Genomic DNA, 24406 nt, shown 5'->3' with positions numbered 1-24406 from the left:
GAGAGGGAGAAGCAGGCCTCCTGCCGAGCAGGGAGCCTGATGCGGGGCTCGATCCCAGGACCCTGAGATCATGACCCGAGCTGAAGGCAGACGCCCAACCGACTGAGCCACCCAGGCGCCCTGTAATTTTTTTTCCTATCCAAATTTACAAATGTCCTGAATTGTATCTATTAGTTCAAAGGAACTTGCCAACAAAAATATTCTAGGACTTTATAAACAATCCTTCTAGTTAGGTCAAGTGGCATACATTTAGAACTGCTCTACTTCAAGTGTGGTTCATGGACAGCAGCAACAGCATCACCCACCTGCAGCTAGTTAGAAATGCAGAATCTCTGCCAGACCTCAGATCTACTGAATCTGAATCTGCATGTTTCTAAGATCCATAGGTGATTTGATGTGCATATCAATGCTTGAGAAACACTGCTACAGATGAAGCTTTTCAGCCTGTCTGGGAGCTTTTCAGCTATGATCAAGTATCCTAGGATTTCTTAGATCTACAGTCAACTTCTTCCATTTGCTAAAAACTTGCCCTTAAACTTAAAGCAGTCCAAGAAGTTGGTTACAGGCCTTTCAGCAAGGACAACAGTGCTGTAGACACACAATGGAGATTTTCATAGTTACTTAAGGATCAACAATTGAACAGGTCTAGATTGTTTTGAAGATTCGAAGAGACCCAGGCAGTAGTTTGAGATTTGTCAGAAGCAGATTGTCTCTGAAGTGGTGGGGAGTGGGGGAGAAGTGGTAACAAGTCTGCATAACCAGACAGAAACATAGTTCCAAGTTGAAATCTATTAAGTATAGGTGAAGCTAGAGAGGGAGGTTTTTGTCTCATGGAATCAAAGAATGAACCTGGTTGACAAAGGAGAATGATCAAAGTGATAGGACTTTATTAATCAAGGATACAGAAAAAACTCTCAGGAGTGAGAGGGGTCCTGACAAGGTTGCCAACGTGGACCTCCACCGATAGTCTTTTATTTAGAACTGACCAGGGAGCTCATGGCCTTAACATTCTTGGGACGTCTTTGTTCAAGTAAGGACTGGTGATAACATCTTTAATGGCTTACTTCTTCTTTGGGATCTGGTCATTCTTTGTGGTCACAGTGTGACTGCCATAAAAAGAACCCACCTCTGACGTCCAGGGCAGGGTGGTCTGGTTTATTCCCTTATCTCTGGTTTCATTACACCTCAGCATTTCAGGAATTTTTGGTGAGCCTAGTCATGTAGTCCCCCTACCTATCCCTCCCTACCTAACCCCACTTGTCCCTTACTCATTGGTAGTGTTTGTTCTGTAGGGTTTGGTTTGAGCACTGTAACTGTTTGCATATCACAGTTGATGTTCTTGCGAATAGGTAGTTTTCACTGCTCTGGAACCAGTTTTATATGTATATAAAATATTAAGTAGTTCACATCTTATGAACTGAATCACGTCTACATGGGAAGAAAAGCCACTCCTTAAGTGTCTTATGGTGAAATCCTCTAATAGAAATTTCGATGCAGTGTAAATTTTTTGAGCATCTGTTTTTTACCAGTAGAAATTCAGAAATGAAGAAGACACTGTTTCTGCCACAAAAGAATTGCCTACTTATTATAAGCCAAGAAAAAAAATATAGATAGGTAGATGAAAAGAGTATAAGTTCTATGATAAAAGCAGATGCAAGATACTATTTATAGTGGTATGAGGGCCTGCATAAAACCTTAAGTTCCCATTTACTCATTTACTCATTGACCCACCTATTCATTCATTCCTTTACCCATGTTTATTGAATCATTATCCAATGTCGTACACTAATCTTTATGGCTGACTGTAGAATGCTGACATTGGAAGTGGTAAGATAGGTCTAGGTTGAGATTATTTTGGGGTTTTGTATGCCCTGTTTAGAATGTTGAACCTTATCCAATAAGCAACGGAAAGATTTTTAAGTAGGGAAATTACTGATAAGATTTGAATTTTAAGATCATCACTGTTGAGACAGTCATGAGAGGTGACTCTAAAGGGGGCTTCAGAAGCTCATTTTAAGGAAAAAAGCAGTCTTGTGTTCACTTCAAGTTCTCTTATAGTTTTAAAAATCTCTCATTCCTTTCTAATTAATAGTATTTACAAGCAAATACCTGGTTTGTGTTGGAATTTTATATGTTGTACTTCTTGTCAAGTTTTTAGTTCGGTAAAATAATTAACATTTTTTTCCTGTCATTATTTTACAGCTTTGGACTCTTGTCTTGATTTTATGGCCAGTCATTATTTTCATAATTTTGGCTATTACCCGGACCAAATTTCCTCCAAGAGCAAAATCAACGTGTAAGTAAATGAGATTTGTTTGTTTCCCTAATTTTGGGATTCTTTTTTTTTTTTTTAAAGATTTACTTATTTAGGGGCGCCTGGGTGGCTCAGATGGTTAAGCGTCTGCCTTTGGCTCAGGTCATGGTCCCAGGGTCCTAGGATCGAGCCCCACATAGGGCTCCTGGCTTAGCGGGGAGCCTGCTTCTCCCTCTCCCCCTGCTCATGCTCTCTCTCTCTCTCTCTTTGTATCTCTGTGTCTCAAATGAATAAATAAAATCTTTAAAAAAAAGAAGATTTACTTATTTATTTGAGAGAGATCAAGAAAGAGAGAGAGAGTGTGTGTGTGCACAGTGGGGAGGGGCAGAGGGAGAAGGAGAGAGAATCCCAAGCAGATTTCCTCACTGAGTGTGGAGCCTGACATGTGCTCAATCTCATGACCCAGGTGCCCCTAATTTTGGGATTCTAGTAAAAATTTATTTTGATACCACCTTAATGTTTTATTCTAAATTTTTAAATTGTGTTTCCACTTGGAAGTATTTGTATAAATACCTCGCCTGTTTTTTTCTCCAGCTTTTTGAATCAGTTAGAAAGGTGAGCCTGTAATATTTATCTAAAAAATTATGAACATGTAGGAGCCAAAATATATTTTATTTTTTTTTTAAGATTTATTTATTTATTTATTTGAGAGAGAGAGAGAATGAGAGACAGAGAGCAGGAGAGGGAGGAGGGTCAGAGGGAGAAGCAGACTCCCTGCTGAGCAGGGAGCCCGATGTGGGACTCGATCCCGGGACTCCAGGATCATGACCTGAGCCGAAGGCAGTCGCTTAACCGACTGAGCCACCCAGGCGCCCTATATTTTAATCTTTGTAAAATTTTGACTCATTTATTATTCACCTCATAAAGTTCATTGAGGTATGTACAACACAAACAAGTAGCAATCTCAAGCTAGATCATCCTTTACTTTTTGTATTGTAGCAGAAACCATAGACTGGTATTTGATCAACCAAACAAATGATATGCAGAGTACTATACAAATCTCTTATCTCTCTTCAGGGCTGGTATGAGTGGTGCAAATGTATCAACACATTTAGTTTGAAAGAACATTGTTTTCCAGTTAGTGCTGTTTTAGCTCCATTACTTTGTCATCCCCCAGTTCAAAAATGGGCACAATGCCAACTCAGGCCATTATTTTCTTTTGGATCCAGAATGAAGATGCAGGAAAGACTCAGAGAAGTCCTCAGAACGGAGGAGGATGAGTTTTTTAACCCCAATGATCTGATCGGTGTTCTTTTTGCTTTTGTTCTTAAACTTTGGAGCCAGTTTTCTTGGCAGAGGAGTGAAGGTTAGGTGAGATGCTTGATGTCTCACAAAGCAGCCATCTTCTGAAAAGCTTCTCGTAGACCAAATTTCTATGAATCCGATTGTATTTCAGATAAATTTTGGTGATTTGCTATATAAAAGAAGATTATACTGAATTATTTGTAAAGAGAATAATGAGCTAGTGACTTTTAAAAATAAGTGTTTTTCAATCACCCAGTCCTAAGAAGTAAGATGACAGCCGTGGTGGAATCTTGATTCATACACAATAGAATAATTTGGAAGAGAGCATCAGTTCAATTAGTGTAAAGTGTTTAAACTCTTGGTACTAGAATAAATAATTCCTTACATTTGAAAAGCACCTTACCATTTCTAAAGGACTTTTGCTCAAGTTATTATGCAGAATTATTGTTGAAATTTTATTAGGTTGTTTATAAAAGCAGCATAATATTGTTCTCTTCATATTATGCATATATTAGTTCTTTATAACAGATTAAGTCCATTGTATATTGTTGAAATTTATGTATTCTTGCCTATCTTAAGTAGCATGGACTTCAAAAATAATGCATTCAGCACATAAGGACAAACACTCTGAACTATTCTGGTTTAAGATGCTAATTAAGATGCTAATCAGTTCACTAACGATAGTGACAAAAGGAGTTTGTTAGCTTCTTTCAACAACTTATTTCTACCAATTTCTTGTTTATAAGGATTTTTCAGTTATGTAATAAGTTCCTCCTACAAAACTTACAAGACAGAAATATAAGGTGTGTGCGTGAATAGTCTTAATTGGTGCTACCTGATGGGATTTAGAGGTTTGTGGAGAAAATCATGGAGAGCTCTTATAGTTCCACTAAATTGTGAAGAAAAAAATTGGAAAAACCATGTGATGAGTGCCTCAGAGACCTAATCTTTAAAAGGTTCTGCAAAAACACAATATCCAGAAGGAGATGAATAACCACCTTTTACTATGGTCTTATGATCATATGCTAATAATAATTAGTTATGAGGTGATTGTCTTTTTGTTTGTGGGTAGGAGAGAACAGAATTATAGGGAAGTTCAAACATTGGAAGTATTTTTGCTAGTCTCTCAGACCTTATAAGACTCAGTTAAAAAATAGTTTATTGTTTTTATTAGAACTTCATGAAAACTATTAGAGGGAAAGTACCCTCTCACTTTACAGAGGAGAACACTGGGACCCAGAGAGAATGTAATTTGCCAGAATTCAATCATGTGGGATAGGAGAGAAAGGTTTTGGAACCTACCTTTACCTTGTTCTTGAGATTATTGTCTCATATTTTACCTTCTTATACAGAGAGCCAAAATACAAATTGTGTCCAAAATGTCAACTCATCCTATAATCAAGTATAAAACATAATTTTATAATTGAAGAGGCTATCTGTACAACAAATTAGAGAATCTGAAAGTAGTACAGCTGCAGTTACATTTTTCCCTGTCTTGTGGTAGAGAGGGAATAACTCCAAAATGAAAGCTTGGATTCCGGGATTTTTATTCTTTTTTTAAAAAATTATTGTTGTTTTTCTTTGTTTCTCATATCATAGTGAAAGATTAAAATGAGTTCATAATAATAAATGATAAAAAGAAATATCTCTTGATCTCATATGTGCCAGACACTTAGGGAGGTAATGGCAATATTATTCAGTTCAGAGTGGAGAAAACCAATGCACAGAGAGATTCAGTAGCTTGACCAGGATTGCACAGTTAATAAGTGGTGGTGTCAGGATTTGAACTCAGGTCAGTCTGGCTCTAGACTCTAGTTTTAAGCTTATGGATTTACATTTCTTACATCTAGGAGTCAGTACTAATTTCTCATGTTGCATTATTTAGGCTTCACAAAAGTAGACTACAAGTTAGAGATTAGGAATATAAACACCCCATCTCTGTCTCTATCATGAAATCAAGAAATATGGGGGGAAAGGTGCACGCCAATGTATGAATCAGAGTTATCCTAAATATTAATATTCAGTGGAGAATGCTGTTTCTCTCGGACTAATTCTGCATGAATCACTAGTTGTAATATCGTGGAAACTGGGTCCTGTTTAACAGAGTTAAATCCTTTCTGGGCTACAGTGTCTGTTTCAGTGCTAGTTGGGCAACAGAGAAATGAAGAAGAAACTCCAGGCTACACCCCAGCTGAAACTCAGCTATGGTGAGAAAAGAGTTGTCATCCCGTGGGCACATTCTGCTCCCAGAATAGCTGGGCAGATGTGTAGGACTGGTGTATTATTCAGAACAAATATAATTAGTGACTCAAAAGGCTCCCTCCGTAGTTTTATTGACTGTCTGGAGAAGTCTGGATTTTTGGTGAGTAAGGAAGCTGCTGCAGTCTCTGCCAAGGTGAGCACCTGTCCTGAGCATAATACTTACTTCTGGCATTGTCTGCCTTCACTTACGCCCTTCTGGGTCACCACAAACAGCTTCGGTAACTAGCTTCTGTAAATAGTAAGTCCCAGGTAAGGAAAGCTTCCCAAGCCTAGCAGATGGGCCAGGATGCTTCTCGTTCACATAAAGAAATGGGCTAAGACACCACATTTGAAATAGTTCCAACCTCTTAGAATCTGTACATGCAGTGACTTGTCAGGAGGCAAACTTTAAAGCTGAAAAATCATGCTTAGGAGCAAAGACAAACAAAACAAAACAAACCCTCCAAAACGCATTTAGACTAAGCCCAGCTATAACATAGTGAGTTATCTTTGTCTCCTTTCAACACGCACATGCCCACAAAGTGCAGGCAAGCAGTTCCTAATTACTGTGGAGCTCACTACCTTTTAAGAACAGAAAAAACCCTGCCATAATGAGATAAGTGGACTCCAAAAATTGCAGTCTTGCCAAATAAGGAGTCACCTTTTTATGAAGTTAATGAGAAACAATATTTTCAAGTGGTTGAAAATACCACTAAAAGCACAATGGAAATGATACTGTGTAAGTATGACCATAGCCTGGATTAAACTCCGATTATCTCGAGGCCATCACTTCCTAATACCTTGCCTCCTCCGAAGAGAAGAAATTCAGCCCATCTCACATCTGCAAATGAGCTGGTGGAAGGCAGGAGCTAACTGCTAGTTGTATTACATTCAAATGTGTGCTAGCACAGGGTTATCCTGAACACTACCCATCTGGATGTAACTCCATAGCTTTGGTAAATGCAAATCACCACGACCAGCATGTCTTTTGACCTCCAGAGCATACCTTTTGTCTTCAGGGTTGCAATAAAAGTAATAGTAGGGGTGGAAATTTATTGAACATCTTAGTACGTGTCAGACACCGTGCTGAGTACTTCACATATGTTTCCTTAGTGAATACATCATCTCTATAAACTATGTAGTATGATTTTCCTAATTTTAGGGATGACAAAACTGAGGCACAGGGATGTTAAGTAATTTACCCATAATCACATGGGTACTATGTGCCCGAGCCTGGATTTTAAACAGAGTTTTACCTGCAGATACAGTAATTGTATTCAAGTTGTGTCCCCCAGCAATGGCAATCCTAAGGTCTGGCTCATTTCAGTTTATAGCACCTCCTTTTTCTTCCTCATACCACCTGTTAGCACTACCATAGATGGAACATGGCTATAAAAGTGAACTCAATCAGCTTTTCTACCTGTCAACAGCTCTAGGAAAAAAATGTGAGAAGGAAGATTGAAATTATTAATTGGTGGCTTGTAGGATCCCTGCATGTTGCTATACCTACAGTCCCTGAATTGTTAAGAGGAAGCTATTGTGTGGTTTTATGTTGAAAGAGCCAATGAGGCCTCTTACTCGTGAGGGTTGTGAAAGTCAGAGGAGCCAGGCTTTTTCTGGCCCTGCTCTTGCTTCTGACTTTCCATGTGGCATGTTTTCAGGGAAGGGATGGCAAATGCATGAGGACAGGATTCCATTCTGGGGTACACCACGCTCTCCAGCATGCTCAGGTTTTAACAGTAATAGTTGCACCTATAGTAAATAATTTCCTTTTCTATTTTGATTGGCTCAAAATTAATGCAGGTTTTGTTCTGGGAAGCTCAGAACTCATCATCATTCATCTCCTGCCAGGTGTTGCCCCATCCGATTTCTCCATTCTCACATGTGCCAGCAACACCATGCAGTCTCTCAGGTTAGAAACATCTGAGTCATTCCTGACTCCTCCCGTTCCTTCATCTCCCATAACCGAGAGCCTTCAAGACAGAATCAATCTTGTGAAATGTGTCCTGGAGTTACCCCTTCCTTTCCATCCTTCCTGCAGTCCCTTGATTCAAGGTCTCATTGTATTATGCCTGTGTGTCTTCAACAGCTTTTTATTTTGCAGGTGGAGGGGCACTCTGGAAGCCCAGCCTCTAATTCTTCCCATAGTGTATCATCAGATAATCCCTTAAAATATTCTTTGGGCCTATTAAGTTTCAACTCCCCTTTATCCTACTTTCAAGACCTTCATAATCAGGATTCATGCAGCTTTCTGTTCACTGTGCTGTGCAGTATGAGGCCTTTGCCTAGAGAGGCAGTGTCCGAATATCTTCCACACATCCCATGCTCGTTCCCACTTGGACACACATGCTCATGTCTCTTCCTCCTCGTCTATCAAAAGGCAAGCTCACATCTAAGGCTTACCCTTTTGCCTTCCCTGATCACTCAAAACTCCAGTCATTTCTCCTTTATATCTCTCTTGTGGATGTACGGGCTAATGGTGGTTTTTGAATGCTTTATGCTTTAATCTCGACTCACTCATTAGACAGATAGTACATTAATAGCAGAAATCATGTCACAGCGTCATACTAATATCAGATATAGCATGATTCCTACCAGAGAGAACAAAATAAGAATGTAAATATATCATTCAGAATTTAGTGCAATTTGAAAGATATGGGTGATTGGATTATAAAATTCACCCAGAGATGCATAATAATAAAGCTCAATGTGAATCTGATATAGGTAAAGGATAATAAGTTAGCTTGCTTTTGGTTTGGTTTCTACTTCTCAGATCCAGGTAAATCTGACTGAGCTACCAAAAATATCTCTAACGTTAATACTGGGGCAAGAAAAAGGGTATAAAGCTCCGTCACTCCTCCCCAGGTAGATCCACCTGGGAATTTCCCTCACAAATACCTAAGAGTTCATGTGAATGTATGCAGAAAATTTGTGTGTGGGAGAGATTTATAGTCTGCTTCTTGCCTAAGATTCAGAAAACGTTAGAACAACTTTTGAATTTCCCAGCGAAAACCCCATCATTTACTTCTTTCATCAGCAAATCAGTAGTTAACAATATTTTTTGGAAACGTTACTGACCCTTTAGATGGCACCATGGAGGTAAACTCTGTGAACCTCAGAGAAATGGAGACTGTGACTCTGTCCCCTAGCATTCTGCACGGAGCTGGAGGAAACCAGCAGGAGGGAGGCAATGTGAACATGGCCTGGGCACACTCCTACATAGGGGCAGCTGCAGCTCCTGGTTTTAGTTGCCCAACTCCCCCTGTTCCTAATGTGAAGTTCTGCCATGCTCTCATGCAATGCCAATGCGCACACCCTGATGCCAGATAACACGACAAAAGGATTTCTCAACTAATGCTTTGTTAGGTTTAGTACACAGAGTTGCATCAGAGAGCCAGAAATATCTTGAAGTATAATAAAACTTAATTTAACAAGTAGAAAAATAGGGGCACCTGGGTAGCTTTTGGTTTCGGCTCGGGTCCTGATCTCAGGATGGTGGGATCAAGCCCCACGCTGGGCTCCGTGGTCAGCCAGGAATCTGCTTGAGGTTCTCTCTCCCTCTCCTTTTGCCCACCCACTCCCCTCTGAGTGCGTTCTCTCTCTCTAAGAAGTAAATAAATCTTAAAAAAAAAAAATAGAAAAAATAAAGAGTAAAGAATAGCTACTGATTGAGCAGTGGAAGATTTCTTGTCTTTTGGTTTTATTCCCCCTGTCCTTTCTGCATCATCCCTACTTCTGATGATTTCCCTTATTAGCTTCCCAGAGGTGACTACCCCACTGACATCGTCTCTGGGGACCACATGTCTTCTTTTTTTCACTCCTTATCTCTCTCCTTCCCTTCATAAAGAACAGAGGGGCTCCTGTTACTCTCAGGTAGGGACTTCTAATACTCAAGTCTATATGATAAAGATAAATAATTGATTATTTATAAAATTCTCACAAGTACTGTCATCTCACTTGCTGAGATCCCCATTAGCAGTGGATGTTTCCAATATACCCCTGAAGCTAAGAGCCAGATTTAACAAAGTTCAACTTACTCTTCTTTACTTATCTGAGAGCACAGAGCCCAGACACAGGCTCATAGGTGAGGGTCTGGCTCCATGGTTGGCTGACAGTGTGTTCTCCGGAGTGACTGTTAAACATTCTTCTAAGTACCACCCAGGAAATCTGGCATAGGAAACCTTAGTCATTTTATGTTGCTCTCACTGTTCAACTTTTCTCATTCTCTTTGATTAGGTCACATTGTGTCTTTTGCTTTGATAAATGAACCAATGTATATTTTTAGAGTAGAGCAGCCCTCATGGAAGAAATGCCATAGCATACGATATTTGCTGGTCTTGACTCAGTTAGAATTTCATTGTGGATTCAAATTAGAATGACTTATAACATCTTCACATTAGGAAAAATAAAATCTGTGGTTATTTAAAATAAAATCTTTTGGTTTTGGTTATGTAAACTAGAAAAACTAGAAAAAACTGGGCAATTTTTTTCACATATTTATATGTAAAATTATTATTATTGTGAGAGGCAGTATAAGGGCTTAGAGCACAGACTCCAGATTCAAACTGCCTGGATTCAAACACAAGCCTTGAATAAGTCTCTTGGATCCTCCGAGCCTCAGTTTCCACACTTACCTATTGAAGCTAATAATAGCACCCTCCTCACAGAGTTATTGTGAAAATTGAATGAGTTAATACTTGTTAAATACTTAGATAAATGTCTGGCACATATTAAGAGCTGTATTAGTGTTGGATATTTTATATTTATATTATTTATAATATTATATAGGTATAGGGTATAACATCAATCATTGAGTATCATTGAGCTAATCTAGCATCATATTATTTGATATAAGAAAACTGAGGCTCAGAAAATTTAAGACTTGATTATAGTTTCACATTTATTCTTGCCTCTGTCACATATTTAAAGGGTACCTGTTATGTCTGCACTAATTAAGAAAACCATGAACCCTCAGAACAATCAAATCCATAGGAGGTTAATAAGTGTGTCAGAATCTGTAATAAATAAATATGCAATGTGATAAATTCCACAGTAGAGGTAGGCTCAAAAGCAAATCAGTGAGGAGATAGAGTCCAACAACCTTCCCTGGGATCAGGGCTGGGACTATGGGATGCTAATGCAATGCAGACTTTGAGGGGTTAGCAAAATCTCAGTAATCAAGATAATCATATTTCAATACAATATTCTAAAATACAAAAATTAATTTTACTACTCACCACCAGATGGGTATTAAAGAGAGCACGTACTGAATGGAGCACTGGGTGTTATACGCAAACAATGAATCATGGAACACTACACCAAAAACTAATGATGTGGGCGCCTGGGTGGCTCAGTTGGTTAAGCGACTGCCTTTGGCTCAGGTCATGATCCTGGAGTCCCTGGATCGAGTCCCGCATCAGGCTCCCTGCTTGGCGGGGAGTCTGCTTCTCCCTCTGACCCTCCGCCCTCTCATGTGCTCTCTCTCATTCTCTCTCTCTCAAATAAATAAATAAAATCTTTAAAAAAAAAACAAACTAATGATGTAATGTATGGTGATTAACATAACATAATAAAATTTTTAAAAAAGTAAAATTAAAAAAATTAATTTTAAAATTCTATGATGAACAAAATGTTAAAATTTTAGATGAAGTCAGGCTCAGTATTACTGACTTTTCTTTTGCCTTGGGCTCCAGTGTGGCTCCCACAGCACTGTCTGTGATATCAGGAAAGGCTTCACAAGGAAGTCCTACATCTTAGCATGAGCTTTAAAGAATGAGGAGGAGTTTGTCAACTAGACAACTAATGTCTTTGCATTCCTCACAGACAATGACCAACATGAGTGGGGACACAGGACATGACAGAGTTAGATGTGCCAGGAATTTGGAGTTTGTTTTGCCTGGAAAAGGAGGATTTCTGTTGCAAGTGGGAAGCTGAGGCTATTTGGTCAATACTAAAAGCATTGAACTTTATTGTGGAGAGGATGAGGAACCATTGGAACTTTTTAGTAAATTAGCTTTGTTTTAAATATATAAGTATAACATATTTATGTTTTTTCTGGTCATAGATATAAATGCTTATTATTTAAAAATTAAATAATGTACTATAAGTATGCATACGGTAAAAAGCAGAAGTCCTGCATAATCTTGCCTTCTAATGATAACTATTGTTAACATTTTAGTGTACATTTTCTCAGGCTGTTTTCTATCTATAAACAGATATACTCAACCACTCTACCTTAATCCAAACCATATAAATACACCTGTTGAAAGATGTGGATTACCCTGGGCTTTCTAAACGGGCATCTGGTGGTGGTGGTGGAGGGGATGGCAGAGATGATTAGCTGTATGATGAATGGATGAGGTGCTGTATTGAGTGGAGCCATGAGGACCAGACAGTCTACAGAACTCCCCTGATAATTTTGATGCAACTTTAAGTCTGAAAGCTACCTTTTCCTTTCTTTTCAGTTATTTTCTCAGTTATCTTGTCAATCAGTTGCATTTTTTTTTTTTTTTTTTTTACTAGCTCACTACTGTGAAAGTCAACCAGGGAATGGATTTCATCCTTTGAATAGTTTCAGGGAAAACTTTGCCGGCATGCCCTGCTTCATTTTAGCACTGGATCTCTCACTGTAATCCGCAGGATGCTAGAAGTCTCACACCATTTTTATGTCTTATGTTGAAGATCACATCTTCAGGACAGAATAGTTGAGGAGAATGCCTCCACTCTGAGAGTGCCATCAGATTGGTAACTAAGGAAGGGAGTGTTCATAATTTCCTGAGCTTGTATGCACATAGGTTTATCAAAGATGATATCATGAATGTAGTTGCGTGGCCAGTTCCATTTCGACGAGTACTCCACACACTAACATAGAATCACTTGCTTTTAGCTTCATCAATATCAGGAGAATGAGAAAATGTCAAAAATTGTTTTGTTATTTTGAAAATTACTGCCTTGTATTAAAATGGTACAAAGATGCTTGTGGAGGTTCATACTCTACAAGATGTGCCTAGGCTATGAAGAATAGATCTGTGTTTTGTCCTCAAGTTGCTTATGGTCTAACTCTGGAGTGAAAACACACACACACACACACACACACACAAGTTATATCCCGTAATAGCTTTAAAAAAATAAAAAAATTAAATGTAACCAAAGTAAAAGTGTTAAACATAGCTCTGGGCACAGTGCTTTGCACATAGTGGTAACTCAAATAGTTAGTGATTGATAGTGACATGTAATAACAGTTCAAATACTTAGGAAAAAAGTATTAATAAGTCATATTGGCTATAAAAACTACTGGAAGTTTTAAAAAAGGAAGAGATTGCTGTGCATTAGTGTCATCAAGAATTACCCCAGGACTTAAATTAAGCTTGGAAGGAAAACAAATGAATATGCTGAATATGCAACAAGAAGAGATGTGTCCTTCAAGACTGAGGAAGGTCATGATCAAAAACTAGCCAAGGATAGGTAGACTGGATCAGCCAATGGAGAGTGTAAGTGCTGTAGAGTAAGAGAGACCATGCTGCTTCTGATTATGTGAGGCTTTCAACATTAGATGGAGGAGTTTGGATTTTCTCCTATAGGAAAAGAAACAATAGAAGTCTGCGAAGAACTATTTAATTTTTCTTTTCCCAACATGGGAGATAAACTAAGGGAAGTTTGAAAAGGTCTTCCACCATAATTGTTTATCTTCATCCAGATGTTTTTATCATAGGCTCAATTAGTTATCTATTGTCTATAAGAAATTGCCTCCCTGAACTCAACGGCAACGACAGCAAACATTTATTATCCTCCAGTTCCCATGGGTCCAAAATTTGAGAGTGGCTTAACTGTGCAGTTTTGCCTTAGGGTCTCTCATGAGATTGCGTACAAGTTTTACTGGAGTTGACTGGATGATAGCTTGACTAGGGCTGGCAGATCTTATTGCTGACCTGCTTAACAAGTTGGTACTAATTGTAGGTACCAAGTTGGTGGCTTCTCTCCACAGGCTGTTTTAGTGTTTTCATGACATGGCAGCAAGCTTCCCCAGACCAAGCAATCCAGGAGACAGTCAGGCAGATGCTAGCCTTTTTACAACCTAGCCTCGGAAGCCTCCAAGCATTACCTCCACCACATTCTCTTCATTAGAAACAAATCACTAAGCCTGTGCCCAAATTCATGGGCAAGAGGATTAGGTTCTACCTTTGGAAGGAAAAAGTGTCAGAGATTCTATGGGCACATTTTAAAACCAGCACATAGACTAACAAGAGTCAGGGGTGCAATAATAGTGTGTGCTGAACATGCTTGAAATATTCAGCCCCACCACAGCAGAGTCATTATTTGCTTGAGTGTATACTACATTCCTAGCACCTAGCACAGTGCCTGCATGTGGAAGGATCATTAAATACTTTCTAAACTATTACTATTTTGTAGATAAAGATATTTATTTTCAGAGGTTGTAGCAACAGATCTCACTAAGTAAGTGTTGAAGCTAAGATTTAATTTGGTCTTACTACTCAAATCCTCTTTCTACTCCCCATGCTATCTATCAAGCAGAATCATTCATCTCTATTAGAAACACTCACCTTACTGTTGGCATAGCTAACAAAACCACTCTCTGGAAAATCGCCTGGTACTTAATCGTCACCCAACAAATATTTGTTGAACAAATTGAACAAATTTGGTACAACAATACATGAAGGCTAGAGATATGAAGAAATCTGTTCAAATTTACTTACAAGTCAATGGAAGACTGTGAAATACAGGCCAGAATGCTTGCCCCTTGTGCAGGTTATTATTTTGTCCCATCCTATTGAAAGGATGCTATGTTTAAAGTGTAGAAGTGAGATGCGGAGTTTCTGTGTTTTGAGCAGCTTATGATCTGATGACCACCTACAAGGATTCTATGGAGAATTAACTTTATGTCATTGCATCATTATTTTGAATATAGTCTCTTTGAGAGTGGGAGTGGAAGAGAGTAGAAATAACTGCGCATCAGCTAGAATTTCTCTCATATGAGTAGTAGTATGCTTCGACATTTAACCCATAGACAAAGGGATACGAATGCATTTGAGTAGAGCACGACATACTTAAGCTCTCACACACCTCTCTACACAACTACTAATGCTATTTACTCTGGCAGAATTTTGTACCAAAATTGAACCTAATCTGCTTTGAAAACTTCACTCACCTCCATTGAATCCTGTTAGTTCTAATTCGCTGTTTTAAGATTGCATGCTAAGCAGAACTCTGAAAACTAGAAAAAACAAAAACAAAGCAACAGAACTTTGTTATAAATCACATTTCTTTCAGAGGCATGCCAAAAGCTGAGACTTAAGGTCTTCATTTTGTTGATTTATCTTTAGTTTTATGTGGAAATTTGGCATTAAATAGATAATCCGGAAGGCAAATGACAGGGATGAGTGAATCTCATAGGCGAGTTCAGTTCTGGGTTATTATGAATCCTGTGCTAACATTCGGTAATGTAGCCAAACCTCCAGAACAATAAGCAGTCAGTTTTTCTGCAATGTTAATGCAAAGAGTATCAGATTTTAGCTCAAATAAAACCTAAAGCAAATGAACAAGAATGGGATTAGTTAATGTTAAGCATTAGGAAGGTTGCTTAAGGTATTAGAGCCATGTTTCTGATCCCTACCTTTATTGCATAGATTTCTAGACATCTAGATGAGCACACCCACTGAACACTCAGCTATTCACTAAACAAATACTCATTTATCATAACACTGTGTGGAATCTAAAGGTGAAGAACACAAGCTTTTCAGATAAAAACATCAGTAATCAAATTGTGAGGGCAAGACTAACCATACCTGACCCTAAAGCCCATAATCTATTACATAATCAACTTTGATAAGAAACAAAGAACAACAAATGCACCAATTTTTTTAAATACAATCCTTGGAGGCTAGAGAAGTTAGCAAAGCTTAATATTGTGAGTAGGACTTAATTGGATCCTAAGGAAGACTAATATGATAATTGGATTTGCATGGAGAAGAATGGGACATTTTTCTTTCTTTTTTTTTTTTTTTAAGATTTTATTTATTTGTCTGAGAGGGAGAGAGAGAGAGTACAAGCAGGGGGAGTGGCAGGCAGAGGGAGAAGCAGGCTCCCTACTGAGCAAGGATCCCAATGTGGGACTCCATCCCAGGACCCTGGGATCATGACCTGAGCCGAAGCCAGATGCTTAGCTGACTGAGCCACCCAGGCGTCCCGAATGGAACATTTTTCAAGGGAAGGAAGGGAATAAACCAAGTTCATGGTGTTGGGTTGTAAGGTGAATGGTCTTATTTTGCCTCAGGCAACCTTCCTTGAACCTCTATACTAGGTTAGTTTTCACCCCCACTCACCCCTCCTTTATATAATTGTGATTTACTATGTATGTATTTATTTGATGTTTTTGTCTCTGGTCTCTACTTCATGAGGCCCCTGCCTGAGCTTGTCTTTTCCACCAAATATCAGCAGTGCCTCCCACTAACAGACACCCAATAAAGAAGTTTTTCCCCCAATTCCATTAGATGCTACTGAGAAATGAGTTTGAATGGGTGATATAGGTCCTAGAGACCCAGAGTCTCAAATACCAGAGTGATACCATTAGGATGCCCTTACCTGATAAGCAATAATGACACATGGTAATAGGAATATTGTGTTTTGTGTATATTAATCAAATAGCATAGAAAGGTTATATCAGGGTGAGTAGAAGGCTGGAGCAAGAAAAAGAATTACACATTTATTGAAATTACAAAAAGTGGTGGGCATTGTCACTAACACAGCTGATGAAACAAATGGGAAAGAATGAACGATATAAGGAAGAGTAAGTAGGAGATGGTGAAGATTGGGTTTGGGGGACAAAGGAATAGTTCGAAATAAAAGAGCTCTCCTAGTTTTTAATCTGGGATAATGAGAAACTCGAATAGCAAAAACTATAACAACAGTAATGATTCCTTTATACAATATTGTCTTTTAATTATTGTAAAAATCTTGAAAGATTCATTATTCTGATTTCCATTTTACACATGAGAAACTCAAAACTCTTAGGCAAATTGAGCCTACTGATCAAACCCATGGGCCTTTGGTCTGGGTGTTCAATTCAAGTCCCATTTCAACCTTTGTGATCTGGAGAAGTCACTTGACTTCTCTGAGCCTCGGTTTCTTCATCTATAAAATGAGGATAATTAAAATACCTATCTCATAGCATTTTGGAGAGAGTTAAATAAGATAACACATCTAATAAGATGACATGTATTAAGTTAATCTGTGATACCAAAGAAGAGCAAACCTATAGTCTACTGATGTATATAGTAAGTGCTCAATAAAAGATTTTGATTAGATGGCTTGTCCAAGATTAAACAGCTAGTAAGTAAAAAAGCTTGTGACTTGCACCCAGGCCTTTTGATGTATTTGTTATACACATCTGTTGCTATTAGGGAAAAAAAATAAGGCACAAGGATAGAGTGGTGAAAATATTTGTTGCTTACTAGCCGAAGGACAACACTTGTTTATTGCAATCCATGCATTAAGAAGTACTCATCTGATGTTTGAAGAGAAAAAGAAAACCATGGTTCTCACCTTAGTTCTGCCAATCTAAATTATCCTAAGATTTGGGAAGGGATGTAAATTGCTCTTTGGTTTCTATGCTTATGTGCTAGATCGTATATGTGAAATTTTGCCAAGAGACACACTGGATAAAAGTCCTCTTAATGCTAAATTAGTCCTATAATCTTCAGCAACAACCATTGTTAATGGAACTTGTTTCTCTTTGTGAGTCTGCGCTTTAAAACTGAAGGCAATAAAGATGTTACATCAACTGTTTATAGTTGAGAAGCCAAGTACTTTTTAATAGAACCAATGTTTGAAAGAATTCTACTCCCTCCAGTAGGCCCCAGACAGCAATCACACAGGAAAGGGAAATTGATGAGAAAATGTTTCTGAGAGCAGAAATATTCAGAGGCTTTCTGGCCTGCACATTCATTTGTAAAAGATAGCCCTTGTTTTACTATCATATCCTTGCTAATATTTGTCTTGATTTCCTTGTGTAAGGGGGTTCCTGATAGTTTTAGAGTATCAATAATCACTGTTTTCATTTTGAGATGTTCTTGTCCCATTCTTTGGAGAAGGCACATGGATATCACAAAACCATAAGCAAGAAAAGATTATACAGTTTATAAGAAACCTAGTTGAGCATAAGTAAGGCTTAGAAAAAAAAAGAAAAGAACAACTTGTACTATAGCTAAAAAGAATCCAATCAATCCAGAGTAGGTATTCATTCACTTTAGTTATTCCTATCATATCTCTGGGCCCTTGTTTATACAGTAGAGGTCTGACGTACCAAAACCTTCTTTGAATGTGTTCCAACCAAGATTTGATTTATTTTTTTCTTTTTAAATTTGTTCCAACTCTCCCAGCTCTTTCAGTGTGCATGGACCTTAGCAGATGCTCAGTAAGTATTTACTAGATGGATGGGTATAGGAGTGCTTTATGGAACTTCTAAATCAATGCATCACAGAGGTTTCCCCCAAAATACCAACTCCCTATTTGCTACTAAAACTCATTTGAGGAGCCACTGTGTTACATCACCAACATCATTCAGCATTACTAATAACCAATGCATGATCATAACTAGGAATTAACAAACTTTTGTCCAAGAATAGTTTTCTCCATTCTCATTTCCCTTTCTTAAATTTCACCTCCTCCCATTTATTAAAATCCTAGTTTGCACTGATGACAAATAACCCCAAACTAAGCCTCTGATAGCTCTGTTTCCAAATCTCCCAGTCAACTCATGATAAATGTATCTAATCCAGATCAGCTCAAGCTATTGAAATATAATGGCTTTTCATTATGGTAGAGTAACCCAGTTGCAATACCTAAAGAAAAATAATTAAGGAAATGTGGGTTTGTTAGAAGTGTTCAATAAATCTATTACTAACTCCCTTTTCTTCCCTTTCTTCCAAACTGGCCATTTCATAATGCGGGGAATGGATCCCCCATCCTCCGAGTCATCCATAGCAAGAAAATGGTACCATCCTTTCCCTTCACTTTCATTTCCTTCAGTTACCAAGTCCAGTCAGTTCTTCTTCCTGATGAAACTCTTCTGTCTCCATCTCCACTGCCACTGCCTTAGTTTAGGTCTTCCCCCTGTCTCTTTGCTAGGACTACAGCACCTTTTTATCTGGTTTCTGCACCCCTGATCTAGCTCCCTTTGGTCTATCATTTATACTGATGCCCATTCTTTTTCTTTTTCTTTTTTTAAATATATATATTTTTAATTTTTAAGTAATCTCTATGCCCAAAGTGGGGCTTGAACTTACAACCCTGAGACCCAAAGTTGCATGCTCCACCGACTGAGCCAGCCAGGCACCCCTGATGCCAGTTATTTTTCTAAACACATATTTCCATGCCAGTTTCATGCTTAATATCATTCTGACTCAACATTACTTTTGGGATAAAATCCAGACTCTACCACATGGCACCTAAAACCTTTTTATGTTCATGCCTAACTCTCCTGCACCCTCTCTGGCCGTAATCCCATCCCTATCAGTCACAGTCATGTACTTCACACCCCAGCCACTTTCAACAGACTACAGGAATTGCTGCCATTATGTTATAAGTGGGGTCCAGAACATCCAATCATGTAAAATGCCTGAGCCTGTTTTGCAAGGATAATGAAATAACCTGGTGAGCCAGTTGCTGTATATCTGAATTCAAGTTATTGCATTATCATGGAGTTTTATTGTACTTCAGTCTTCTCAAGGGCTTTCTTACATTTATGCCTTTGCATATATTATTTCCTCCTTCCCTGTCATTCTCTCTGTGAACTCCAACTTGTCTTTTAAAACTCGTGGCAGGTATGGCCTTCTCCACCCCCACCTGCCCACTTTACCTTCCGCCATAAATTATATTAGGAGTCCAAATTTCATACTTTAGTACCAAATGAAGTGCATGACCCTATCACCATAGCAAGTATCATGACAATGATAATTGTTTAGATACATGCTTGTCTCTTTTCCTTTATCTTCCCGAACCCTTCATCACACACACACACACACACACACACACATACACCATGCATGCACACACACCATTTAGGGTAAGAATCTTATTTTTCATATCTATATTTGCTCTAAATACTCAGCCCAATGGCAAGCACAAAGAACAAATTCATAATCTAAATGGAAGCTAAAGATCTGCATTTGCAGTAAACCATTTGAATAAATATTTGCTGCTTCGTGCTTTCTAATCTGTTAGGAATATCCTAAGCTGGGGCACCTGGATGGCTCAGTTGGTTGAGTGTCTGGCTCTCAGTTTCGGCTCAGGTCATGATCTCAGAGTTGTAGGATCAAACCCCGAGTAGGGCTCTGCATTCAGTGGGAAGTCGGCTTCCCTTCTCCCTTCCCCTCTGCCCCTCCCACTGCTTGAGCTCTCTCTCTCTCTAAATAAATAAATAAATCTAAAAAAAAAAAAAAAGATTCTCTCTCCCTCTCTCTCTCTGCACCTTGGCCCTCTCCACTCCCTCCCTTAAAAAAAAATATCCTAAGCCAATTTGGCCATTCATGATCTCATTAGGTTCTTCTTCATAGACAATATTAATAATTGATAACTTGAGATAAGTGAGCGTATGGCTTTCCTCCCTCACAATCTCTTTGGCAACATTTACAATGACAAGTCTTGCAGTTTGCCATCCATAAAAACATTTATTGGCAAGCATGCACAAAACAGGTCACATGAACCTGTTCATGAAGTTCCATTGAGTCCCAGTTCCTTGTCCTTGCAGGCACTCTACAAAGGCCTTCCTGGAAAGGTGCATTGGAGACACGTGCAACCGTATGTCTAGCAACAATGGGCTTAGCCTAGGATCACCTAGTTACTGCTCGAGTACAGGGTTGAATGGACTCCTAGACCACACATAAACTCCAGAGGGTATTCAGACCCTGGGTTTGCTGATCTTCACACCTTGTTCATGCAAAGGTGGAGGTACATTTATAATATTTTCTAGCCAAGCCACATTAACTTCAACACCATTCATTTCACCAAATGAAAACTTACTTTAACACCTCTTACACTTCCTAACACATTCCAGGGCTGCCTGAAATGAAGGCAGGAGAAGCATTGCCTTTGCAGAATGTCATCCTAGCTCAGGTTCTCCTAGAGTTTCTCATTTAGATTTAATTCTTCCTGGACTGTGTATCCCTGATTTGGGAACTCCAAAAATTAACTAACAGTCTCTGGATTTTAGGTTAGAATTAACTTCAAAATTAATGGATAGTTGCTAGGTTAAAATTAAGAAACACACTTAACCCACTGTATCCTAATGTATTTTAAAATGAAGTATCAACTCTGTAGTATTAATTAACTCTTGGATCTTATGGGCGATCACACTGATTTTTGTCAGCCCCCTCCTAAAGATGGCACACAGTAAATGGCGCTGACAGCAGTGAATTTTGGCCAGAAGGACTGGTTAACTGAGCAAATACTCTTTCCTGGCACAGCCTAAAACATTTCCCGTCCCTTACTCCCTTCTGTGTTCACCTTCAGTTGTGATTGCTCTCTCATTGTCCTGTCTTCAACCCAGGGGTTCAGACCTCTTCTACCACCATTTTTACTTTTTAGTTTTACATTAAAATTATACAATGGTCTTTTCACTCATATTTGAGGTCTGTCAATTACATGGTATTGTTTGATCCTTCAAGTGCTTATATGTTTAATCTCCTTGTAGAAGCCTATTGATGCTTTGTCAAACATTACTGCCCTTCCTCCTGCCTTCTACTTTCCCTTCCCTGTGGCAATAACTCTATGTAGCACTTTTACTTGCACATAGAAAGTGCTAGAATGTCTATAGAATGGATGAGTGACATTCCAAGTTATGGAAGGGAGAAACTTATCCTTGTATACATAATGCTAACATTAAAGAGATGGAATTTCTGCATACAGAAGCAAATTAATTTAGGCTAGTTCTTGTTGAAGTAAATCCCATTATAAAAATATTTATGCATGAGGATTTAATATTTATTGTACCCAGGACTATGGTGAATCTTTTACATATAACATCTCATTTGATCTTTAAAATAGCACTAAGATAGATGCTACTATCTCCTTTGTGTCCTGAAGAAAAGAGGAAGTGAAATCAATTGTCTCAAGTCATATAGTGGTGAAGCTAAAGCCAGGCTCTGAAGTCCAGGCCTGGGCTAACACCATACAAATTCCCTTTATAACCTATTGCCAAAAATATTTTGAAATCTTGACCTGGTTCACTTAATTTCAATTAATACAACAGCGAAAGTCTAGTACATCTAAAGTACAGGGAGCTCATTGTAACTGAGATTTAGGCACTATAACATTAGCTTCTTGCATAAGCACCAGCACTGTATCATAGACTCATTGGTTCATTTGTTCGTTCAGTAATATTTTTTTGAGCTCCCACTCCAATCATATTTTGACAGATCTATATATGGCATAATATGCATTATAAACCCTTGCCGGCAAGTCAAATTGACCTTCATGGAGAGTTGTAACTAATAGGTTCCTGAGTTCAAATGAGCACATTGATCTCTATGCAATTGGGATAAAAGTTATGAGAAGCTTCTGGCCAAACTCCCTCTTTGGAGGGGTAAGGATTTTAATTCAGCCTTAGTCACTGCATCTTTCAGCTTTAATCTTACAGCCATTTTAGGTCAGTAGAAGACTATCATTGATGTTAGCATTTGTATTTCCATCTCCAATTTTAAATCTTAGGTTTTAAAGAACTACAGAAAGATAAAAGCAAACAGTTTGTTTGAGTAATGAGACAATCAACTCTTGTTACTCAGATTGACATTTAATAAGTAAAAGGTCATAAACTTTTTTTGCTCCTTGAAATAATGTTGTCTCTAAGCATAAGTTGTGATTCACATGTAAATTATATATTGATGTGTTGGGTGCAGATTGAAAATATTCTTTATAAGACAAAAGGTGGAAAGTGCACACCCCATAATGATAACGTTAATATGAAAATATTTCCATTTTGAAATGATGACTTAAGGGGAGAAGATGCACAGCAGTTAAAGCTAGGTCATTCAGCATGGCATACCACATAACTTTGTCATTGGATTGAATGCCCATTATTATTTTTTTTAAGATTTTATTTATTTATTTATTTATTTTAGGGAGGGAGAGATCATGCACGGTGGCAGGGAGGAGCAGAGGGGGAGGGACAAGCAGACTTCGTGTGGAGTGTGGAGCCCGACCCGGGCCCAATCCCATGACCCCAAGATCACAACCCAAGCCAAAATCAAGAGTCGGAAGCCCAACTGACTGAGCCAGCCAGGTGCCCCTGAATACCAATTATAAGCTACTTGACATGCCACCAATTATAAGCTACTTGACATGCTACTTGACTATGCCTCAGCACATCCACCTGAACTAAGGGTTTCAACTTCATTGTCCCCAAGAGAGCACCATGATGGTAGTATATAGGACTTCTAGTTAGAATTAATATAGAAAAACAATGAAAAGCAGTATTATGCTGATCCAAAAGACAACTGAATGTGGTTACTTTTTTCCCTTCTTCTTGCAAATTCTTTCTGGTTTTTCAGTGTAAAGGGACTTTGCCAGATAATATCTTAAAATGCCCAAAGTCGATTAGTGTTTTTAGATCACAGGATATTCCCAGCCTTTCTCTTTGGTTCCTATGTTGCCTCCATCCCTCTCTGATACTTTTGTCCTGAATGCTGATTGCTAGATCTCTCATTCTGATGTCTTACTCAGGGACAGCTTCATGCTCAGGACGATTTCCAGCCTTTTTCCTCAATCAGACTTTTACATTCCACTATTCATTTCCCCAGACACCTGTTCTCTTCTAGGTGAATCTACATGTTAATGACTAATAAACACTAATCCCTACGGATAAATCAGATATCCGATGCCTTACGTATTTCAGGTAACATAATCAATTAATCTGGTTTAAAAGCATAAATATCCAGGGGTGCCTGGCTGGCTCAGTCAGTGGAGTGTGTGACTCTTGATCTTGAGGTTGTGAGTTTGAGCCCTCTGTTGGGTGTAGAGATTATTTAAAAATAAAATCTTTTTAAAAATAAAAATAAATAAATAAAAGCACACATATCCAGGGAGCCATTATTATATGGAAATACCTATCATATTGCCAAATTAGGGAAGAATATTTAGAGGCGGGGGTGGGGTGGGGAGGAGGGCTCCTGGACCTCCATCAGCTTTTAGATAACACAATATAAACAGATTGATATGGAGGAAAGAGTATGGGATTTGAAACCATAACTCCTAGTTTAAAGTTCCAATTTTGTTTACCTACAAATGTCCCTGAGCTTTTATTACCTAATCCATAAAAGAGGAAATGATGCTTACGTCCCATGGTTATGTGAATGAGGCTTAAATATGATGTTATTTGAGAAAGTCCTTTTAAAGCTGAAAAGCATTAAAACACGCTAGAGTTACATATAGTTATATATGTTATTATTATAGTAATTGAAAAAGACACTCGTTTAAGCCAACTGTTCAAGATCAAGCAAGTTATATGTATTCCAAGAGCTACAAGAGGACTGGCAGTTAGAAAGGGGCTTGTTTTGGAATGGTGGGTCATAGGCTCAGGTGTTTATGCATCAGCCT

At 38.4% G+C, this 24406-nt stretch overlaps 1 protein-coding gene across 1 annotated transcript in view; it reads left to right on the top strand.

Moving 5' to 3' along the window:
• The window catches only part of ABCA12 (ATP binding cassette subfamily A member 12), a 169646-nt gene that overhangs the window by 11940 nt on the left and 133300 nt on the right, over window positions 1-24406 (top strand). The window contains exon 2 of the mRNA XM_064585792.1: window positions 2203-2296. Within this exon, the coding sequence (XP_064441862.1) occupies window positions 2203-2296 (94 nt within the window). The remainder of the gene's footprint in view (window positions 1-2202; window positions 2297-24406) is intronic.

Source organism: Mirounga angustirostris, unplaced genomic scaffold, assembly GCF_029215605.1.
Source record: "Mirounga angustirostris isolate CCGP_5_RB_7025 unplaced genomic scaffold, mMirAng1.0.hap1 SCAF_3, whole genome shotgun sequence".
Classification (NCBI taxonomy): domain Eukaryota; kingdom Metazoa; phylum Chordata; class Mammalia; order Carnivora; family Phocidae; genus Mirounga; species Mirounga angustirostris.
The sequence above is the reverse complement of the archived record's forward strand: the minus strand, read 5'-3'. Positions and strand labels throughout refer to the sequence as shown.